The sequence below is a fragment of the Loxodonta africana genome, chromosome 24, assembly GCF_030014295.1.
Source record: "Loxodonta africana isolate mLoxAfr1 chromosome 24, mLoxAfr1.hap2, whole genome shotgun sequence".
NCBI lineage: Eukaryota > Metazoa > Chordata > Mammalia > Proboscidea > Elephantidae > Loxodonta > Loxodonta africana.
Window position 1 is genome coordinate 250085 of NC_087365.1, and position 17149 is coordinate 267233.

General features: G+C 41.8%; 1 protein-coding gene across 1 annotated transcript in view; it reads left to right on the plus strand.

Annotated features, from left to right (window-relative positions):
- Window positions 1-17149, plus strand: part of NINL (ninein like) — a 245308-nt gene that overhangs the window by 104938 nt on the left and 123221 nt on the right. Inside the window, exon 3 of the mRNA XM_064275676.1 lies at window positions 13506-13602. Coding sequence (XP_064131746.1) covers window positions 13506-13602 — 97 coding nt within the window. The remainder of the gene's footprint in view (window positions 1-13505; window positions 13603-17149) is intronic.

Below are 17149 nucleotides of genomic sequence, written 5' to 3' on the forward strand. Positions count from 1 at the left end.
ACCATTTATTAAAAGAGACCGTTTCTTCTCCACTGAATGGACTTTGGCCCCGTGTCAAAAATCAGTTGTCCATAGATGATGGATTTATTTTGTCTTTTTATTCTTATTTTTCTGTTTTTTTTTTTCCTTCTTTTCTTCTGTGTATGTTTTCTTAGCAGTTACCACAAATAGTACATTACACAGCTTGCAATTGCAGCAACATTTAACATACAGACAGGTAACAAACAGCAGTGACATACTAGAGCTGTTCCTGTTTGGTCCTCTCTGCCCCTTTTCTGTTGGTAAGTCTGTACTGACAGCATTGTATATCCTATATCCAGGAGGTTTAATTTGTACTTACTCTTATGAACTTGATGTTATGGTTACTTGTGGAACTCTCTGTCTTTTTCTTTTCCCCATGTGTATATTCCAGTATTTGTTTAATGTTCTTTCCTTTCTATTTGGAGAACTCCCTTAAATAATGCTTGCAGGTCTAGTGTGGTAACAGCAAGTTCCCAGAGCTTCTTTTATTTGGGAATCCCCAATTTCCTCCGTATTTTTGAATGACAAGTTTGCTGCATAAGGAAGTTTTGGTTGGCAGTTGTTTTTCTTCGGTGTTTTATATATGTCACTCCATTGTCTTCTGTGGAGACATTGTTTCTGGGGAGAAACCCTCACTGATTCTTAAAAAGACCCTCGATTGATTTCATCTTGCTGCTTTCAGAGCTCTCTCCTTGTCTTCAGTTCTTAGGAATTCTATTACAGTGTGTCCTGGAGCAGACCTCTTTGTGTTTCCTCTCTCTGGAGTTTGTGTAGCTTCCTGTGTTTGCATACTTGGTTCCTTATTCAGGTCTGGGAAATTCTCTATAATTATCTCTTTGAAAGGAAGCCCTGGTGGCATAGTGGTTAAGTGCTATGGCTCCTAACCAAGAGGTCAGCAGTTCGAATCCACCAGGCAATCCTTGGAAATTCTATGGGGCAGTTCTTCTCTGTTCAGTAGGGTCACTATGAGTCAGAATCGACTCAACGGCAGTGGGGTTTTTTTAATGTTAGATTTCTTAATTGAATCCCACATTTTCATTTGGCTTTGTTCCCATTTCTTTGTTCTTTTCCCTGGATTCTTGATAAGTTTAATTAGTCTGTCTTCTAGTTCACTTATTGTGTCTTGTCTGCTTCAATCTATTGTTGAATGTTTCTCTTGCATTTTCTAATTATTTTATTCTTCAGTTCCAGAATTTCTTTTTTTGTTTGTTTTTGTTTTTAATCTCCTTATTGAGTTTCTGATTTTGTTTCCTAATCTCTATTAGTTTGTTTTATGTGTATTCTTTGCTTTCTTTAGACACATTTAACATTGTTGTCTGGATCTTCTGTTTTTTCCATTATCCCGGTTTCCATTGGAGAAATTTCCACTTCGTTATGTTTTTCTTTTGATTGGGTCAATCATCTCTTGTGATCTTTATGTTTTATTGTTTTTTGTTAAATGTGGGACATTTTAATATCTTATTGTGATATTCTGGAATTCAGTTTTCTTTGATTTAAGAAATTTTTTTTCCTTAGGTTTACCTCCATTATCTTTTCCTAAATTACACTAGAGGGCACTCTGGCCCTTTGTTTCTTCCAGCACTGTGTTAACAGCTCTCTCTGAGGATTTTATCTGTTACTGTGGGATTCTTGGAGCCCTGGTGACACAGCGGTTAAAAACTTGGCTGCTAACCAAAAGATCAGTAGTTTGAATCCACCAGCCTCTCTTTGGAAACCCTACGGGGCAGTTCTGCTCTATCCTGTAGGGTCGCTGTGAGTTGGAATTGACTTAATGGCAGTGGAGTGTTTTTTGTTTTTTACTATGGGATTCTAGTCCCTCTTTACAACTTTCATGCATTTTGGAAAGCTTTAAGTCTCTGGCAGTTTTTCCCTAAGGTGGCTGACTTTACTGATGTACGAGGGTCTCTCTGTCTTCTGTGGATTTGATTGTAGCCTTCCCCAGATGCCTGCGCTCCTGAAGTTGGACTCCTTTACTTCCCCTTTGTAGGACTGGGTCACAGCCTTTGCTCTGTGACTAACTGCAAATGCATGGAAATTTTCCACTAGCCACAGGAGGAAGTGGTGGGAAGTGGCTTTCCCAAGGTGAGGGTGGCAAGCACTTTATGTCTTTCCCTTATGGGCACCCTGAGCAGGCTCTCTTGTGGTGCCTATTTGTGGGTAGGGAGCCATTTGTTTCCCTCTGTGTTGCATGTATTTTTCTTGCCCTGGCTGATAGATGGGTCCCATGGCTCTTCTGTGGACCTAGGTTTTAGTGCCCAGTTGTCTCTGGTCTCAGGAAGATTCAATAACACTTAATCACATCACCTCAGCTTCCCTGTACCCCTTCCTAAGTGTGTTGTTTGTGAATTCCCATAGCCGATCTGCACCACTTCAACTGGACTACAGTTTACTCAGTTTAACTTCCGACCTGCAGTCTTTGGGGTGTCCCTTGTCACCCTCCAAAATGGTACAGTGAGCCAAGTTTTCCAGATGGCAGCAGCCAGAAACTTTCAGCTCCTCTGCTGACCCTGCACCTCCTCTTCCCTGTTTTGGGGCTCGCTTCAGCTCTTAAACTGCCACCCAGAGCTCTGAGATCTCAGCCTGTGCTTGTTTTTATTCTTTGTAGAGTGGGGTAGTTGCAGGGGGATAAATGCGAGCGACTGTTTACACCACTGTCTTGCCCCGCCGTTTATCTGGTGTGTTTTAATAATGTCTTGGCCCCTCTTGGTATCACCTGGAATTCCGTTTGGGACCTGGATAAGCAAAGGCACGTTTTTAGGATATCGACACTCTGGTCATTTAAGCAGTGTAAACAGCTGATGTGATTTTCCTGGCATTTTTGACAGTTTGGAAAATTCAAAACCAAACAAATAACTTTTATGCCCAGATTCAGATTGCAGGCTCTATTCAAGCAACCTATATTGTTGCCAAGCCTTTCTTCACCGTATGCATTGTGTGTGCAGGAACGGTATATGATTTTGAAAGTTTAAGTTGTGATAGGAAAAAATTATCAATATTGGATCATCATCAAGGAAAAAAATTAATTTGGGTAACTTGAAGTTTCTGACTTCCATTATGTGACATGTGTCCTGAAAAGAAGCTTCTCCGAGATGGAATTCCATCACACAAACGTGTCGACCTGGAAGCTTCTCCTAACACGTGTGGGTGAGGGATTTTAGAATGAGAGACAGACACTCACAAGCAAAGGCAGGAATCTGACTTTTTCTGATTATCACTCCTACGTGGCAGAGGTGTATGTGTGTCTGTCTGTCTCCCTCCCTACCCATCCTACCTGAAAGCCATGAATTTCTATTCGAAAAAAAGCCAGAACCATAAGACGGGTAGGCATACCCAAAACCACACCAAACCCATGGCCGTCCAGTCCATTCCAACTCACAGCGACTCTGTAAAGCTGCCCCATGAGGTTTCTAAGGCTATAAATCTTTACGGAAGCAGACTGCCATATCTTTCTCTTGCGGAGCAGCTGGTGAGTTCACACTGCTGACCTTTCTGTTAGCAGCTGAGTCCTTAACCACTGCACCACTGGGTTTCCTACAGAGATGTGTGTGTATGTGTGTGTGTGTATGTGTAGAGAGAGATTGATTGATTGATTTTAAGGAATTGGATTTCATGATTGTGAGGGGCTGGCAAGTTCAAGATCTATAGATCAGGTGATGGACAGGCTGGAGATTCCTGCAAACTTTGGTCCCAAAATCTCTAGATCCCAGACTCAGGTGACAGGAAGTATGAAGAGTGAGAGTTCTGGCAAAGTATCTATTTATAGTGTGGAAGTAGAATACACCCTGCAGAAACTCCTTTTTTGCTCTTAAGGTCTTCAGCTGATGGGTTGAAGCCAACCCACATAATGGAAAGTGATCTGCTTTACTTAAGACCAGATGACTTAATCATATGCAACTACCGGTGGTGTAATGGTTAAGTCTGCAACTGCTAACTGAAAGGTTACCAATTTCAACTCACCCAGTGGCTCCACAGGAAAGGACCTGCTCCCGTAAAGATTACAGCCTAGTAAACCCCATGGGGCAATTCAGCTCTGTCAGATTGTGTCACTATGAGTTGAAATCAACTTGACAACACCTAACAACTACTTCACAATAGCAAGTAGACTAGTGTTTTACCAAACTAATGGTTACTGTAGCCTAGCCATGTTGACACGTAAGATTAACCATCACAGTTCACTCCTTGTCAACTTGACACATCTTCTTAAACCACGTTGTTGTTGTTGTTAGGTGCCATCGAGCTGGTTCTGACTCATAGTCACCCTGTGTACAACAGAGCGAAACACTGCCTGGTCCTGCACCATCCTTACAATTGTTGTTATGCTTAAGCCCATCGACGCAGCCACTGTGTTAATCCATCTCATTGAGGTCTTCCTCTTTTTTTGCTGACCGTCTACCAAGCATGATGTCCTCCTCCAGGGACTGATCCCTGCTAACAGTATATCCGAAGTACGTGAGACATGGTCTCGCCATCCTTGTTTCCAAGGAGCATTCTGGTTGTACTTCTTCCAACACAGATTTCTTCGTTCTTCTGGCAGTCCATGGTATGTTCAGTATTCTCCAACACCACAATTCAAAGGCGTTAATTCTTCGGTCTTCCTTATTCATCGTCAAGCTTTCACATGTATAGGAGGCAATTGAAAACACCATGGCTTGGGTCAGGCATACCTTAGTCTTCAAGGTGACGTCTTTGTTTTTCCACACTTTAAAGAGGTCTTTTGCAGCAGATTTGTCCGGCGCAGTGTGTCTTTTGATTTCTTGACCGCTGCTTCCATGGCTATTGATTGTGGATCCAAGTAAAATGAAATCCTTGACAACTTCATTTTTTTTTCCATGTATCATGATGTTGCTTGTTGGTCTAGTGTTGAAGATTTTGTTTTCCTTATATTTAGGTATAACCCACACTGAAGGCTGTGGTCTTTGATCTTCATCAGTAAGTGCTTCAAGTCCTCTTTACTTTCAGCAAGCAAGGTTGTGTCATCTGCATAATGCAGGTTGTTAATTAGTCTTCGTCCAATTCTTCTTCATATAGTCCAGCTCTCTGGTTATTTGCTCAGCATACAGATTGAATAGTTCTAGTGAAAGAATACAACCCAGACGCATACCTTTCCTGACTTTAAACCAATCAGTATCCCCTTGTTCTGTCTGAACAACTGCCTCTTGATCTATGTAAAGGTTCCTCATGAACACAATGAAGTGTTCTGGAATTCCCATTCTTCGCAGTGTTATCCATAGTTTGTTATGATCCACACAGTCGAATGCCTTTGCATCATCAATAAAACACGGGTAAATATCCTTCTGGTATTCTCTGCTTTCAGCCAGGATCCATCTGACATCAGCAATGATAACCCTGGTTTGGCATTCTGTACTGAATCTGGCTTGAATTTCTGGCAGTTCCCTGTCAGTATACTGCTGCAGCCGTTGTTGAATGATCTTCAGCAAAATTTTACTTGGCATGTGGTATTAATGATATTGTTCAATAATTTCCACACCTTTCTTGGGGATAGGCAGTTGACCAGGTAGCTGTCTTCCAGATTTCTTGGCACAGATGAGTGAGCATTTCCAGTGCTGCATCCTTAAACCATACATTTCACCAAGTAAGAAGAGTGATAGTCATTCTTCTACCTAACATGATACAACTGTCTTGTGTACAAACAAAAATACACCAACCCCTTTCCAGAGAGGGTGCAAAGTTAATACAGCTTACGTTTTATGATAAGTAATGGAGTGAGAAGAAAACAAAGGTATTTAATACACCGTATTTTTACACAAATAACATGCACATTTTATTTATTTATTTATTGCCAATTGTGCCTTCCCCCTGCAAAGTATTTCTGTAAGCATACCATGCCAATTTTGTTTACATATTGCTCTGAGTAAAACTGGCATAGCGTGCTTAAGAAAATACCTCGCGGGGAGAGGGCACAGTTGACAAAAAATGTAGAATATGCACTTATTTGTGTAAAAATATGGAGTATACATAAACACACACATACATACACACACGCGCGCACACACACACACATACACGAATATATCCAAAACAAGAAATAACAGTTATACTTCTCGTTTTTGCCACTGGTCATATGGTCAGCACTGTTACTTCAGACTACTGTCTTCCAGTACTCATTCTGTATTCCCTTTGCCCTCAGCAATCACCTCAGCTGGTTGTAATTGTTTGCCTAGTGGGGTGACCCAAACCTTCATTGCTGAAGGGCCTGGAGCGTAAGTAGTCCTGCCTGTGAAAAAGAAAACAGCTTGGAAGACCCCCCTGCCGCCCCGGGGCTGTTACAGTTGCCCTAGTTCTCTGGAGAAGCTTGTTACTTTTATCCATGGAGAAAGCTAGTCCCTGCCAGCAGAAAATGTCGATTATTATGCAGATAGTTGGAGCCAGCTGCAAGGAGATTGTCCAGTTTAGTCCAGAGAGGGGATTGGTAGGTTATTATGCAAATAGGATGTGTAAAATCTGACCGGTAGGATTGAGCCACTTGCCTAGTAAGCAGTCATCCCACAGGAATTGAGGAGAGTCTCGCTATCACCAAGAAGAAACGTCTGACACGGAATGTGTCCTTTGGACCTGGGGTCTTTGCGCTGAGAACGTCTTAGACCCGGGAGACAGAGCTGTAACACTGGAGTGGCAGTGGCAGAACCTGGAGACGGGTGTGAGACTGCGTGGTGGAATTTCTGGCCCACAGAGTGAGGCAGCTACCGTGGGCTTGCCGACCCAAAGAGCAGGAGAGCGGAGCACCTTCAGGGCAGGAGGCTCACTGGTGGAGTGGGGTGCCTTGGGCGCTTGTCTGCGGAGCTAAAGAGGCTTACCAACCCACAGAGGAGAGAGTTGAAGTCCTTCACGTAGGAGGCTTGCTGGCAGAGTGGGGTGCCTCCAGGCACTTTTTAAACCCCATTGCTGTATAGTCGATTCCGACTTATAGTAACCCTATAGGACAGAGTAGAACTGCCACATAGAGTTTCCAAAGAGCACCTGGTGGATTCAAACTGCTGACCTTTTGGTTAGCAGCCGTAGCTCCTAAACACCATGCTATCAGGGTTTTCAGGCACTTGGTGGGGCTAAAAAACCGTAACACTTGCCCGAGCAGAGCAGAGGCCAGGCACAAGCAGGGGCCCGGTAGCAGCAGCCGAGAGGAAGCTGTCCTGATTTGAGACCTGAATCCTGAGCTATTCCTGGTACTTCCAGGTTAATCCTGATCCCATGTTACTTCCCTAATAAACCATATAACTGTGAGTACAGTGCGTGAGTTCTGTGTGGGCATTGCAACAAATTATTCAACCCAGTGCAGAAGTAGAGAGTGCCGTGGGAGGACAGCTGGTGTCAAAATTGGTTAAAAAAAAAAAAAAAAAAGGTTGAAGAGTGGAGGTATGTCGGGCCTCCACCCCATAGGAATCAGCTTTGGACTGATGCTGGTGCTGGTTTGCACTCCCTGAAGTTAAACAAGGTCTGACATTATCACTACCCCATTACAGTTCCTATCTAATCTTTCGAGTTGCTGTTGTCACTTTGATCCCATATAGATGGTTCTTAAAAGAGCATAATGCTCAAGGCAGACGTATTACTAGTTATGCGAAACTATTGTTTGACTTTAAGAAAACTTCAAGGGATATTTTTGGTTTAAATTTTAAAGATTCTTTCAGGGCAGTAGTTTTAGGGGTCCATCCGGCCTCCATGGCTCTAGAAAGTCTGAATTCAATGAAAATTGGAAACTCTGTTCTACATTTCCCCCCTTTTGATCAGGATTATTCTATGGAATCTTGATTAAAATGTTCAGCAATGTTAGCCAGGCACCATCCAGTTCTTCTGGTCTCATGGCAAAGGAGGCAGTTGTTCATGGAGACAATTAGCCACACATTCCCTGTCCTTCTCCTATTCCTGACTCTCCTCCCTCTCTTGCTCCAGATGAGTAGAGACAAATTATTGTGCCTTGGATGGCCACCTGCAAGCTTTAAAGACCCCAGACGCTACGCAGTGAACTAGGAGGTAGAACAGAAGCACTAAATATGTTATTAGGGCCCTTAACTGGGATGTCCCATGAAACCACTACCCTAAAACTCCAAACCAAGGAACCAAATCCCAAGAGTTTTTTGGTTGTACGTAAATGGCCTAAGCAGCTACTCTTCTTATTTATTTGCCATTGTTGTAAATATATCACACAACTTTTGCCAGGTCAACTTTTTACTAGTGTACAGCTTACATTCAGCAATTACATTAACTGGCTCTGCAGGCTTACTCTTAATCAGTACAATTATTCCACCCCCTTTCCTCTGTCCCTCCTGCCCCTGGTAACGACTGATAAACCCTCGTCTCTGTACGATTGTCTTTTCTTGTCTTATGTGAGTGAGGTCGTGCAGCATTTGTCCCTTTGTGATTGCCCAGCATGATCAGGCCCCATCCGTGTTGTAGAACGTGTCAAGACTTCATTTCTTCTGCCGGCTGAGTAGTATTCCATCGTACATATGTACCCACTTGATTTGTAGGAGTTCTTTGTGTATTCTGGATATTAAAACCTCATCAGACGTGTGGGTCCCAAATGTTTTGTGCCGTCCTGTGCGTCGTCCGTTCCCTCTTTTGGTAAAGGATGTACAAAACTTTTGGTGAATTCTAAGTTTATCTACTTTTTGTTTTGTTGCGTGTGCTTTTTGTGTCATCTAAGAATTCATTGTCAAAAACAAGGTCTTGAAATTTTATCCCTCTGTTTTCTTCTAAGAGTTTTATAATTTTATTCTTATATGTAGATCATGGACTCATTTTGACGTACCAGTCCCAAATTTAAGGTTAAATCATAAAAGGTAACACCTATAGGGCAAGGGTAAACTGCAAGTAAATCGGCCGTGTGGTTTTTGTCCGACTGCGTTTGTGTCTCATCACTGGTCTAGAGAGCCTCAAACCCTGCACTTAGATGAAGATGCTCTTGCACGGCTAGTACCCTCAGGTACATGGCAAAAGCAAACAGCCTTCTCTTGAGGAAAGTGCCATTATCCTGGGCTTGAAAGTATTCCTGAGTAGTAATCAAATACAATGACCAGTATTAAAAGTAATCAGTACTCGCTGAAACTTGAACGTAGGTTTATTTTGAACAGTTATTCTGTATGCATATAGGGAGACCATTTTGGAAAAAGGAGGTGGCTCAAAGAAGCTAATTACAACGGGGCTTATAAAGAAAAGAAATATAGAAGATCAACCATTGGCTGATCTTAACATGACTGATTGAACCCTGCCCTGAGATCAGAGGATATCAGTTTACTGGATAGTCCTTGCCTCTCCACCCAGTCGTATCTTTTGAAATTCAAGTTTAGTAAGCCTGGCTTTGAACAGGAAAGAAAGGATTTGCAACTTTGGGTGACAGAAAAGGGGCTGTCAGATTAATTTTGGTCAGGGATTTCTTTAAAGTGAGAATTTGGTTTCATGGGTAAGAAAACCCCAAAATCTAAGAAAGATATCTATCAGTTTCTCTCTTTGACACCAGCATACATTGAAAGTTAACTGGACACACTCAAAGATCGCTGTACACACAAACGAGACTAGACACACTCAAAGATCGCTGTACACACAAACAAGACTAGACACACTCAAAGATCGCTGTACACACAAACGAGACAGGGTGAGCGGGAACAGCAAAGACGGCTTGTAACAGAAGCAGACCCACAAAGATGTGTGATGTTGGAATTATCAGACACAAAATATAAGACAACTATGGTTACTGTGTTAATAGAGATAAAAGACAAGCTTGACAATATCTGCAGGGAAGAGGGAACTCTAAAAGGTGATTTAGCAAATCTGAACAAAGAATCAAATAAAAGTTACAGAAGAGAAAAGTATGGTGACCAAAATTAAAAATTAAATGGAAGTGTTTAACAGCATATCAGTTACGCCTGAAGAGAGAATTCATAAACAGGAATCACCCAGATTGCAGCATAAAGATATAAAAAGAAGTGAAAGTAAAGAGTGAGAAGGTTTAACACCCCTTCAGCTGGAGTGCCAGACAGAAGAGAGTGAATGCGGAAGAGGCATTGTGTGGCAAGATAGTAGTTGAAATTATTTCAGAACAAATGAGACATCATTCTTGGGATTACAAATATCCATGGAATTTCAAGCAGACTATATAAAAAGAAATCCACTTTTGGCTATATTATTGTGAAACTGCAGAAAAATAAAGATACCGTGTCTTAAAAGCAGCCAGAGATGGGTATACATGGTCTGTATTTTCTTTTAACTGCATTCAAAATTGTATCTGAAAATGAAAAGTTCGATAATTAAAAAAAAAATGTAACGGACCACAACCACCAAAGCCTCCACCAGACTGAGTCCAGCACAACTAGATGGTGCCCAGCCACCACTACCAACTGCTCCGAAAGGGAACACAATAGAGGGTCCAGGACAGAGCTGGAGAAAAAATGTAGAACAAAATTCTGACTCGCAAAAAAAAAAAAGACTAGACTTAAGAGGCTGGAGAAACCATAAGAGTATGGCCCCTGGACACTCCTTTAACTCAGTGATGAAGCCGCTCCTGAGGTTCACCCTTGAGCCAAAGATTAGACAGCCCCATAAAACAAGATGAGACTAAACGGACACACAGCCCAGGGTGAGGACGAGAAGGTGGGAGGGGACAGGAGAGCTGTTAATGGGGAACGAAGGTCGAGAAGGGAGGAGTGTTGACATGTCATGGGATTGGCAACCAATGTCACAAAATAATATGCGTATTGTTTTATGAGAAACTAATTTGCTCTGTAAAACTTCATAAAGAGAAAAAAAATAGCCAGAGAAAAAATCATATCCTGCAAATGAGCCATCGTTAGTTTGACAGCTGGCATCTCAGATACAGTGAAAGCCGAGACAGTGGGATATCTTTAATTGGCCTGGAAGAAAATAACTGCCACCCGGAATTCCATACCACACAAAATTATCTATTACGAATAAATGTAAAATAAAGACATCTCAGATGAGCTAAAAGAATTTAGCACCAGGACACTCAAGAGAAAGGAAATTCTAAAGAATTTACTTTAAATAGAAGTAACATTATCCCAGATTGAAGTCAGAAATACAAGAAATGAAAACTAAAGTGGTAAATATGTGGATAATTCTAAATGAACATTGACCATATAAGACAAAAAGTATCTGATAGTGGTTTAAAACGTGTAGAATTAAAATGTATGACACCAGAGGCATTGAAGTCAAGCATGTGGCAAGTGGAGGTAAATTGTTACAGAGACTTCGTGTTGTCCTGGAAGAGGGTGAATATATTAATAGTAAACTCTGATAGACTAAGGATGTGTGTTGTAATTCCTAGCTAACAGTAAGAGAATGGAAATAGACTGTATAAATTCTAAATTAAAGGAAAAATGGAATCATTAAAAATAATCAGCAGACCTAAAGGTAGGAAAGAAAACAAGCAGGTCAAATAGAAAGCACAAAATAAAATGGTAGTTTTAAATCCAAATAGATCTGTAATTACATTAAATGTGAATAGACTAAATGTTTAAAGGCAAAGATTGTCAAGATTGAAAAAATCCAATTATGTACTGTTTATGAGACACATCTAAAACAAAGATATAAAAAAGTTGAAAGTTTGGTTTAAAAAAATGTATATATCATGTAAATACTAATGAAAAGAAGGCTGGTGTAGGGCTTTTTTTTAAACAACTGAAACGTATTGTCTCATATTCTGGAGGTCAGAAGCCTGAATTCGGGGTGTCAGCAGAGCCACGCTCTCTCTGAAGGCTCTAGGGAGGATCGTTTCTTGTCTCCCCCAGCTTCTGGCTGCCCCAGGCGTTCCTTGACTTGTGACAGCATCACTCTAACCTATGCCGCTGTGGTCACATGACCACCTCCCTCTGTGTCTGTCTCTGCATCTCTTCCCTGCTTATATGGACACTAGTCGTATTGGATTAGAGACCGCCCTACTCCAATAGGATCTCATGTTAACGTAACTAATTACATTTGCAGAGACCCTGTCTTAGTTTTCTAGTGCTGCTATTACAGAAATAACACTAGTCGGTGGCTTTAAAGAACAGGAATTTGTTTTCTCACAATTTAGGAGGCTGAAAGTCCAAATTCAGGCCACCAGCACTAGAGGAAGGCTCTCTGTTGGCTCTGGGGAACCGCGTCTCGTGGCGTCCCTCAGTTCTTCAGTGATCTTCATGTGGCATCTGTCTTCCCCTATTTGTGCTTAACGTCTCTAATTTGCTTTTTTTTTTTTTTTAAATCGTGCTTTAGGCGAAAGTTTACAGCACAAATTAGTTTCTCATTCAAAAATTTATACATAAATTGTTTTGTGACATTGGTTGCAATCCTCACAATGTGTTTTCACTCTCCTCCTTTCTCTTTACTCCCTAGGTTCCCTGCGTCCGTTCATCTGGTTTTCCTTTCCCTTCCTGCTTTTTCTTCTTTGGCTTTGAGCATGTGTGACCCATTTGGTCTCGTATACTCGTCTGAACTAAGAAGCACGTTCCTCATGTGCGTTGTTGTTTGTTTTATAGGCCTGGGTAATCTTTGGTTGAAGTGTAGACTTCGGGAGTGGCTTCAGTTCTGAGTTAGGAAGGGTGTCCGGGGGTGGTGTGGTTTTTCTTTGATAAAAGAGAAAATGAACTTTGAGGTAAAAAGCGTTAGTAAAGAGAGTCATGATTTCGTAATGATAACTGGTTCAGTTCACCAAGAGGATATAAATGCTTAGCCTAAGCCCCAGCAGTTAGATTCTTAGGTATATAGTCTGGAGAAACACCTTAAGGATACAAGTGCAACAGTGTTCAAAGCAAATTGTTTTAGTAGCTAAAAACCAGAAACAATTTAAATGCCCATCAGCAGAAGATTGAATATGTCATTGTACAGTTATGCAGTGGAATACTATATAACAGAGAAAGTGGGTGCATTATACCTACGCACAGCAACTTAGGTGGATTTTGCAGAAGTGATACTGAGCCAGAGAAGCAAAACATAAAAGAATATACACATATGATTCCATTTAGATAAAATTCAAAAAAAGACAAAACTAAACTATATTGTTTAGGGATGCATACAAATGAAGTATAGAAAAGCAAGGAAATTATTATGATAAAAGTTAGAGTAGTAGCTAGGAGATCGAATCAGGGAGGGAAACGTGGCAGGGTCCTTCTGCGGTACTTGCAGTGTTCCATTTCCCAGGGTAATGCCGTGGGTGTTTTCTTTATATACGTTGCTTCATGGCCATCAGATCGCTCTTCTGCACTGTTCGTTTTCTAATTATGTTTCTTGATTTGCTTTTTAAAAATTGTTGATAGTATGTATTTGGTGGTGGGAGGGACTATGATTCACTCTTACTTTCCTTATTATGCTCTTCTATTTTATAAAAATCTTAATAATTAAATGTTTGAAAAAATGAAATGGATATTCTCAGTGAAAAGGATAATAATTCGATGTTCCCATCTGTGAATAAATTAAAAGGCTATTAAACGTGTGAGCCCTTGAAAGTAACATTGACCTCTCTACTTAAATTCACTCAGGTGAACTTCCAGGAATTTAAGGACGGTTTTGTGGCGGTGTTGTCATCAAATCCCAGCCATGGACCCTCTGGTGAAGAAAATAGTTCTTTGGAACCAGGCAAGCAGATTTCCTGTTTAGTTTCTTTTCATTATTTGTTACTTTTTGGAGTATAATATTCTAATTGAAGGATTGTAGCAGTTATGAAAACTACATTGAAAACCTTACTTGCTATCACCACCAAGCCACATGGCCTTGGATTTTTTTCTTCTTTCATTTCTTTATTTGTAAAGTAGTGTCAATAACATGGGTTATACTTACAGTGTAGTGTTGTTGACAAGGTAAAATGAGCAAATGAACATGGGGGAAAAAGATTTTAAGAATTAAAAGTGCATTGCAGGTTTAAGGTGTTCTTGTCATAGCCCCCTGAGGTCGGCAAAGCAGGTAAGATTACCACCAGGCCATGGACAGGCCTACGTGTATGTTTTCTCTCAGAAAATGATGCTGTTCTATGCTCGTATGCCTTATTAGAATCTTGTCACAGTAATGGGGCCGGTGGGATAAGGAGAACCTATATAAGCAGAAGCAGCATTCCCAAGGCGGGAAGCGTCCTGAGGAGCGGGGGAAGCCGCTGGGCACTGGTTCAGGTCAGGAGATGGAGGGGGAGCAGCAGCAGGCTCAGTGGAAGAGTTTTGAAGGGATGAACAAGTACGGAGAGTGTCAGGTCAGGGGTGTGCAGATGGTGTGGGACGAGAGTTGGAAGATCATGACTAAAGTACTTACTGGTTGTGACTGCTCCACTGGGCTCAAGTTAAGGGGTGGCAGTCACCTGACATGCTTAGTAATCCCAAACAGGGCATATCTGATGAGGGTGGATGAAATGGCTGTGGGAAGCTTGCTCATGAATGGAGGCAGATGTGTGTAAACAGGTAGGAGATAGTATTGGTTAGCACGGGACAGAGGCAGGAAGAGCCCAGGGTGAAAGGAGATACAGACTGTGGGATGGCAGTGTTGCTAAGCGCCTGGGGCAGAGGAAAGAAAAAAGAAGAGAACTCACAGAGTGTCTTCTGTGTGCCAGGCAACGAGCTTTACATACATCTTACGTGTATTCCCGTTAACCCTCATAGAAATCCTGAGGCATTATTATACACGCTATTCAGAAAAGGAAACTGAGGCCCAGAGGTATGAAGGAATTTTTTCAGGATCCCACAACTAGTCCATGGTGGCCAGGATTTGGGTCCAGGTTTCCCAGTGTTCAGCCCTGGGCTCCTGTACAGGCACCATTGCTGGAACCCTGTCCTTCCAATGGGTGCTCATATTGGCTTTTCCCACCTCTTCTTGTTGGTTGCAGAGATACCTGGGTATAGTGAAAAGCACTGTGGGGTGGTGCGGGAAGGCTTGAGGTCTGCATGTCCCTTGGTGAGGCATTAATTGCTTCCTCTCAGACTATTCCTTTTTAAGATGCAAAGAAGGCACTTGCCTTTTCTAACTCACAGAATTTTGAAATACGATTGTGTGACCACGAATATGAACGTGCCTTAAGATGGTGACTGCCTACTACCATTGACAGCGTATGTTCTCCTCTCCTTGCTAAAGCGTGTGGAAGTCCTGCCGCGCTTCTAGCCTAAGACAGTGTTGATCTGTGGGACGTGGCCTCAGTTCCTCCAGAAAAACAAGAAGCTATTTGAGGACTCCTGCTTTTGCTCATTGATTCCAGCTGTTTGTTTTTTCCCTTTTCTTTTGGAATAGAATTTCAAAGCTTCCCTTAATTAAAAGGCTGGCATGCACTGCCGAAACACCACCCCTCGTGCGGGTGGATAGAGCTCTTCTCTGTGTCCGTCTCCAAGCACCCATCCAAAAAGGTGCAGATCACACTATTAGAATCGACTTGGCCATAATTCTCAGTACTGGTGGTCCTACAGCCACTGGGATTTGCTAAGAATCTGGTAAACCCAGGCTACTGCTTTAAACTGCAACCCATTGGTCTGTTTCTTGTACTGTGGTATTGCTGTGATGCTGTAGGCAATCCTACCGGTATCTCAACCACCATCAGGGTCACCTGTGCTGGACAGGTTTCAGCAGAGCTTCGAGACTAAAACAGATTAGAAAGAAAGGCCTAATGATCTACTTCTGAAAATTAGCCAGCAAAAGCCTTCTGGATGTTGGAGAGGTTGTGGAGAGACTGGAACACTTCTACACTGCTGGTGGGAATGTAAAATGGTACAACCACTTTGGAAATTGATTTGGCGCTTCCTTAAAAGGCTAGAAATAGAACAACCATACGATCCAGCAATCCCACTCCTTGGAATATATCCTAGAGAAATAAGAAAGAAATAAGAAATAAAACAGATACATGCACACCCATGTTCATTGCAGCACTGTTTACAATAGCAAAAAGGTGGAAGCAACCAAGGTGCCCATCAATGAATGAATGGATAAATAAATTATGGTATATTCACACAATGGAGTACTACGCATTGAGAAAAAACAATGATGAATCTGTGAAACATTTCATAACATGGAGGAATCTGGAAGGCATTATGCTGAGTGAAATTAGTCAGTTGCAAAAGGACAAATATTGTATAAGACCACTATTATAAGAACTCGAAAAATAGTTTAAATAGAGAAGAAAATATTCTTTGATGGTTACAAGAGTGGGGAGGGAGGAAGGGAGAGGGGTTTATCACTAATTAGATAGTAGATAAGAGCTATTTTATGTGAAGGGAAAGAAAACACGCAATACAGGGGAGGTTAGCACAACTGGACTAAACGAAAAGCAAAGAAGTTTCCTGAATAAAACTGAACACGTTGAAGGCCAGCGTAGCAGGGGCAGGGGTTTCGGGACCATGGTTTCACAGGACATCTAAGTCAATTGGCATAATAAAATCTATTAAGAAAACATTCTGCATCCCACTTTGGAGAGTGGCATATGGGGTCTTAAACACTAGCAAGTGGCCATCTAAGATGCATCAATTGGTCTCAACCCACCTGGAGCAAAGGAGAATGAGGAACACCAAAGACACAAGGTAATTATGAGCCCAGAGACTACATCAGCCTGAAAGCAGAAGAACTAGATGGTGCCCAGCTATAACCGATGACTGCCCTGACAGGGAACACAACAGAGAACCCCTAAGGGAGCAGGAGAGCAGTGGGATGCAGACTCCAAATTCTCGTAAAAAGACCAGACTTAATGGTCTGACTGAGACCAGAAGGACCCGGGAGGTCATGGTCCCCAGACTTCTGTTAGCCCAAGACTAGAACCATTCCCAAAGCCAACTCTTCAGACAGGGACTGGACTGGACTATGGGATAGAAAATGATACTGGTGAAAAGTGATCATCTCGGATCAAGTAGACACATGAGACCATGTGGGCAGCTCCTGTCTGGAGGGGAGATGAGAAGGCAGAGGGGGTCAGAAGCTGGCCAAATGGACATGAAAATAGAGAATGGAGGGAAGGAGTGTGCTGTCTCATTAGGGGGAGAACAACTAGGAGTTTATAGCAAGGTGTATATAAATTTTTGTATGAGAAAAAAAAAATTCTGACTTAATTTGTAAACTTTCACTTAAAGCACAATAAAAATAAAAAAAAGCCTTGTGGATCACAACAGAATATTGTCTGATATAGTGCTGGGATATGAGGCCCCTAAGATGGAAACCCTGGTAGTGT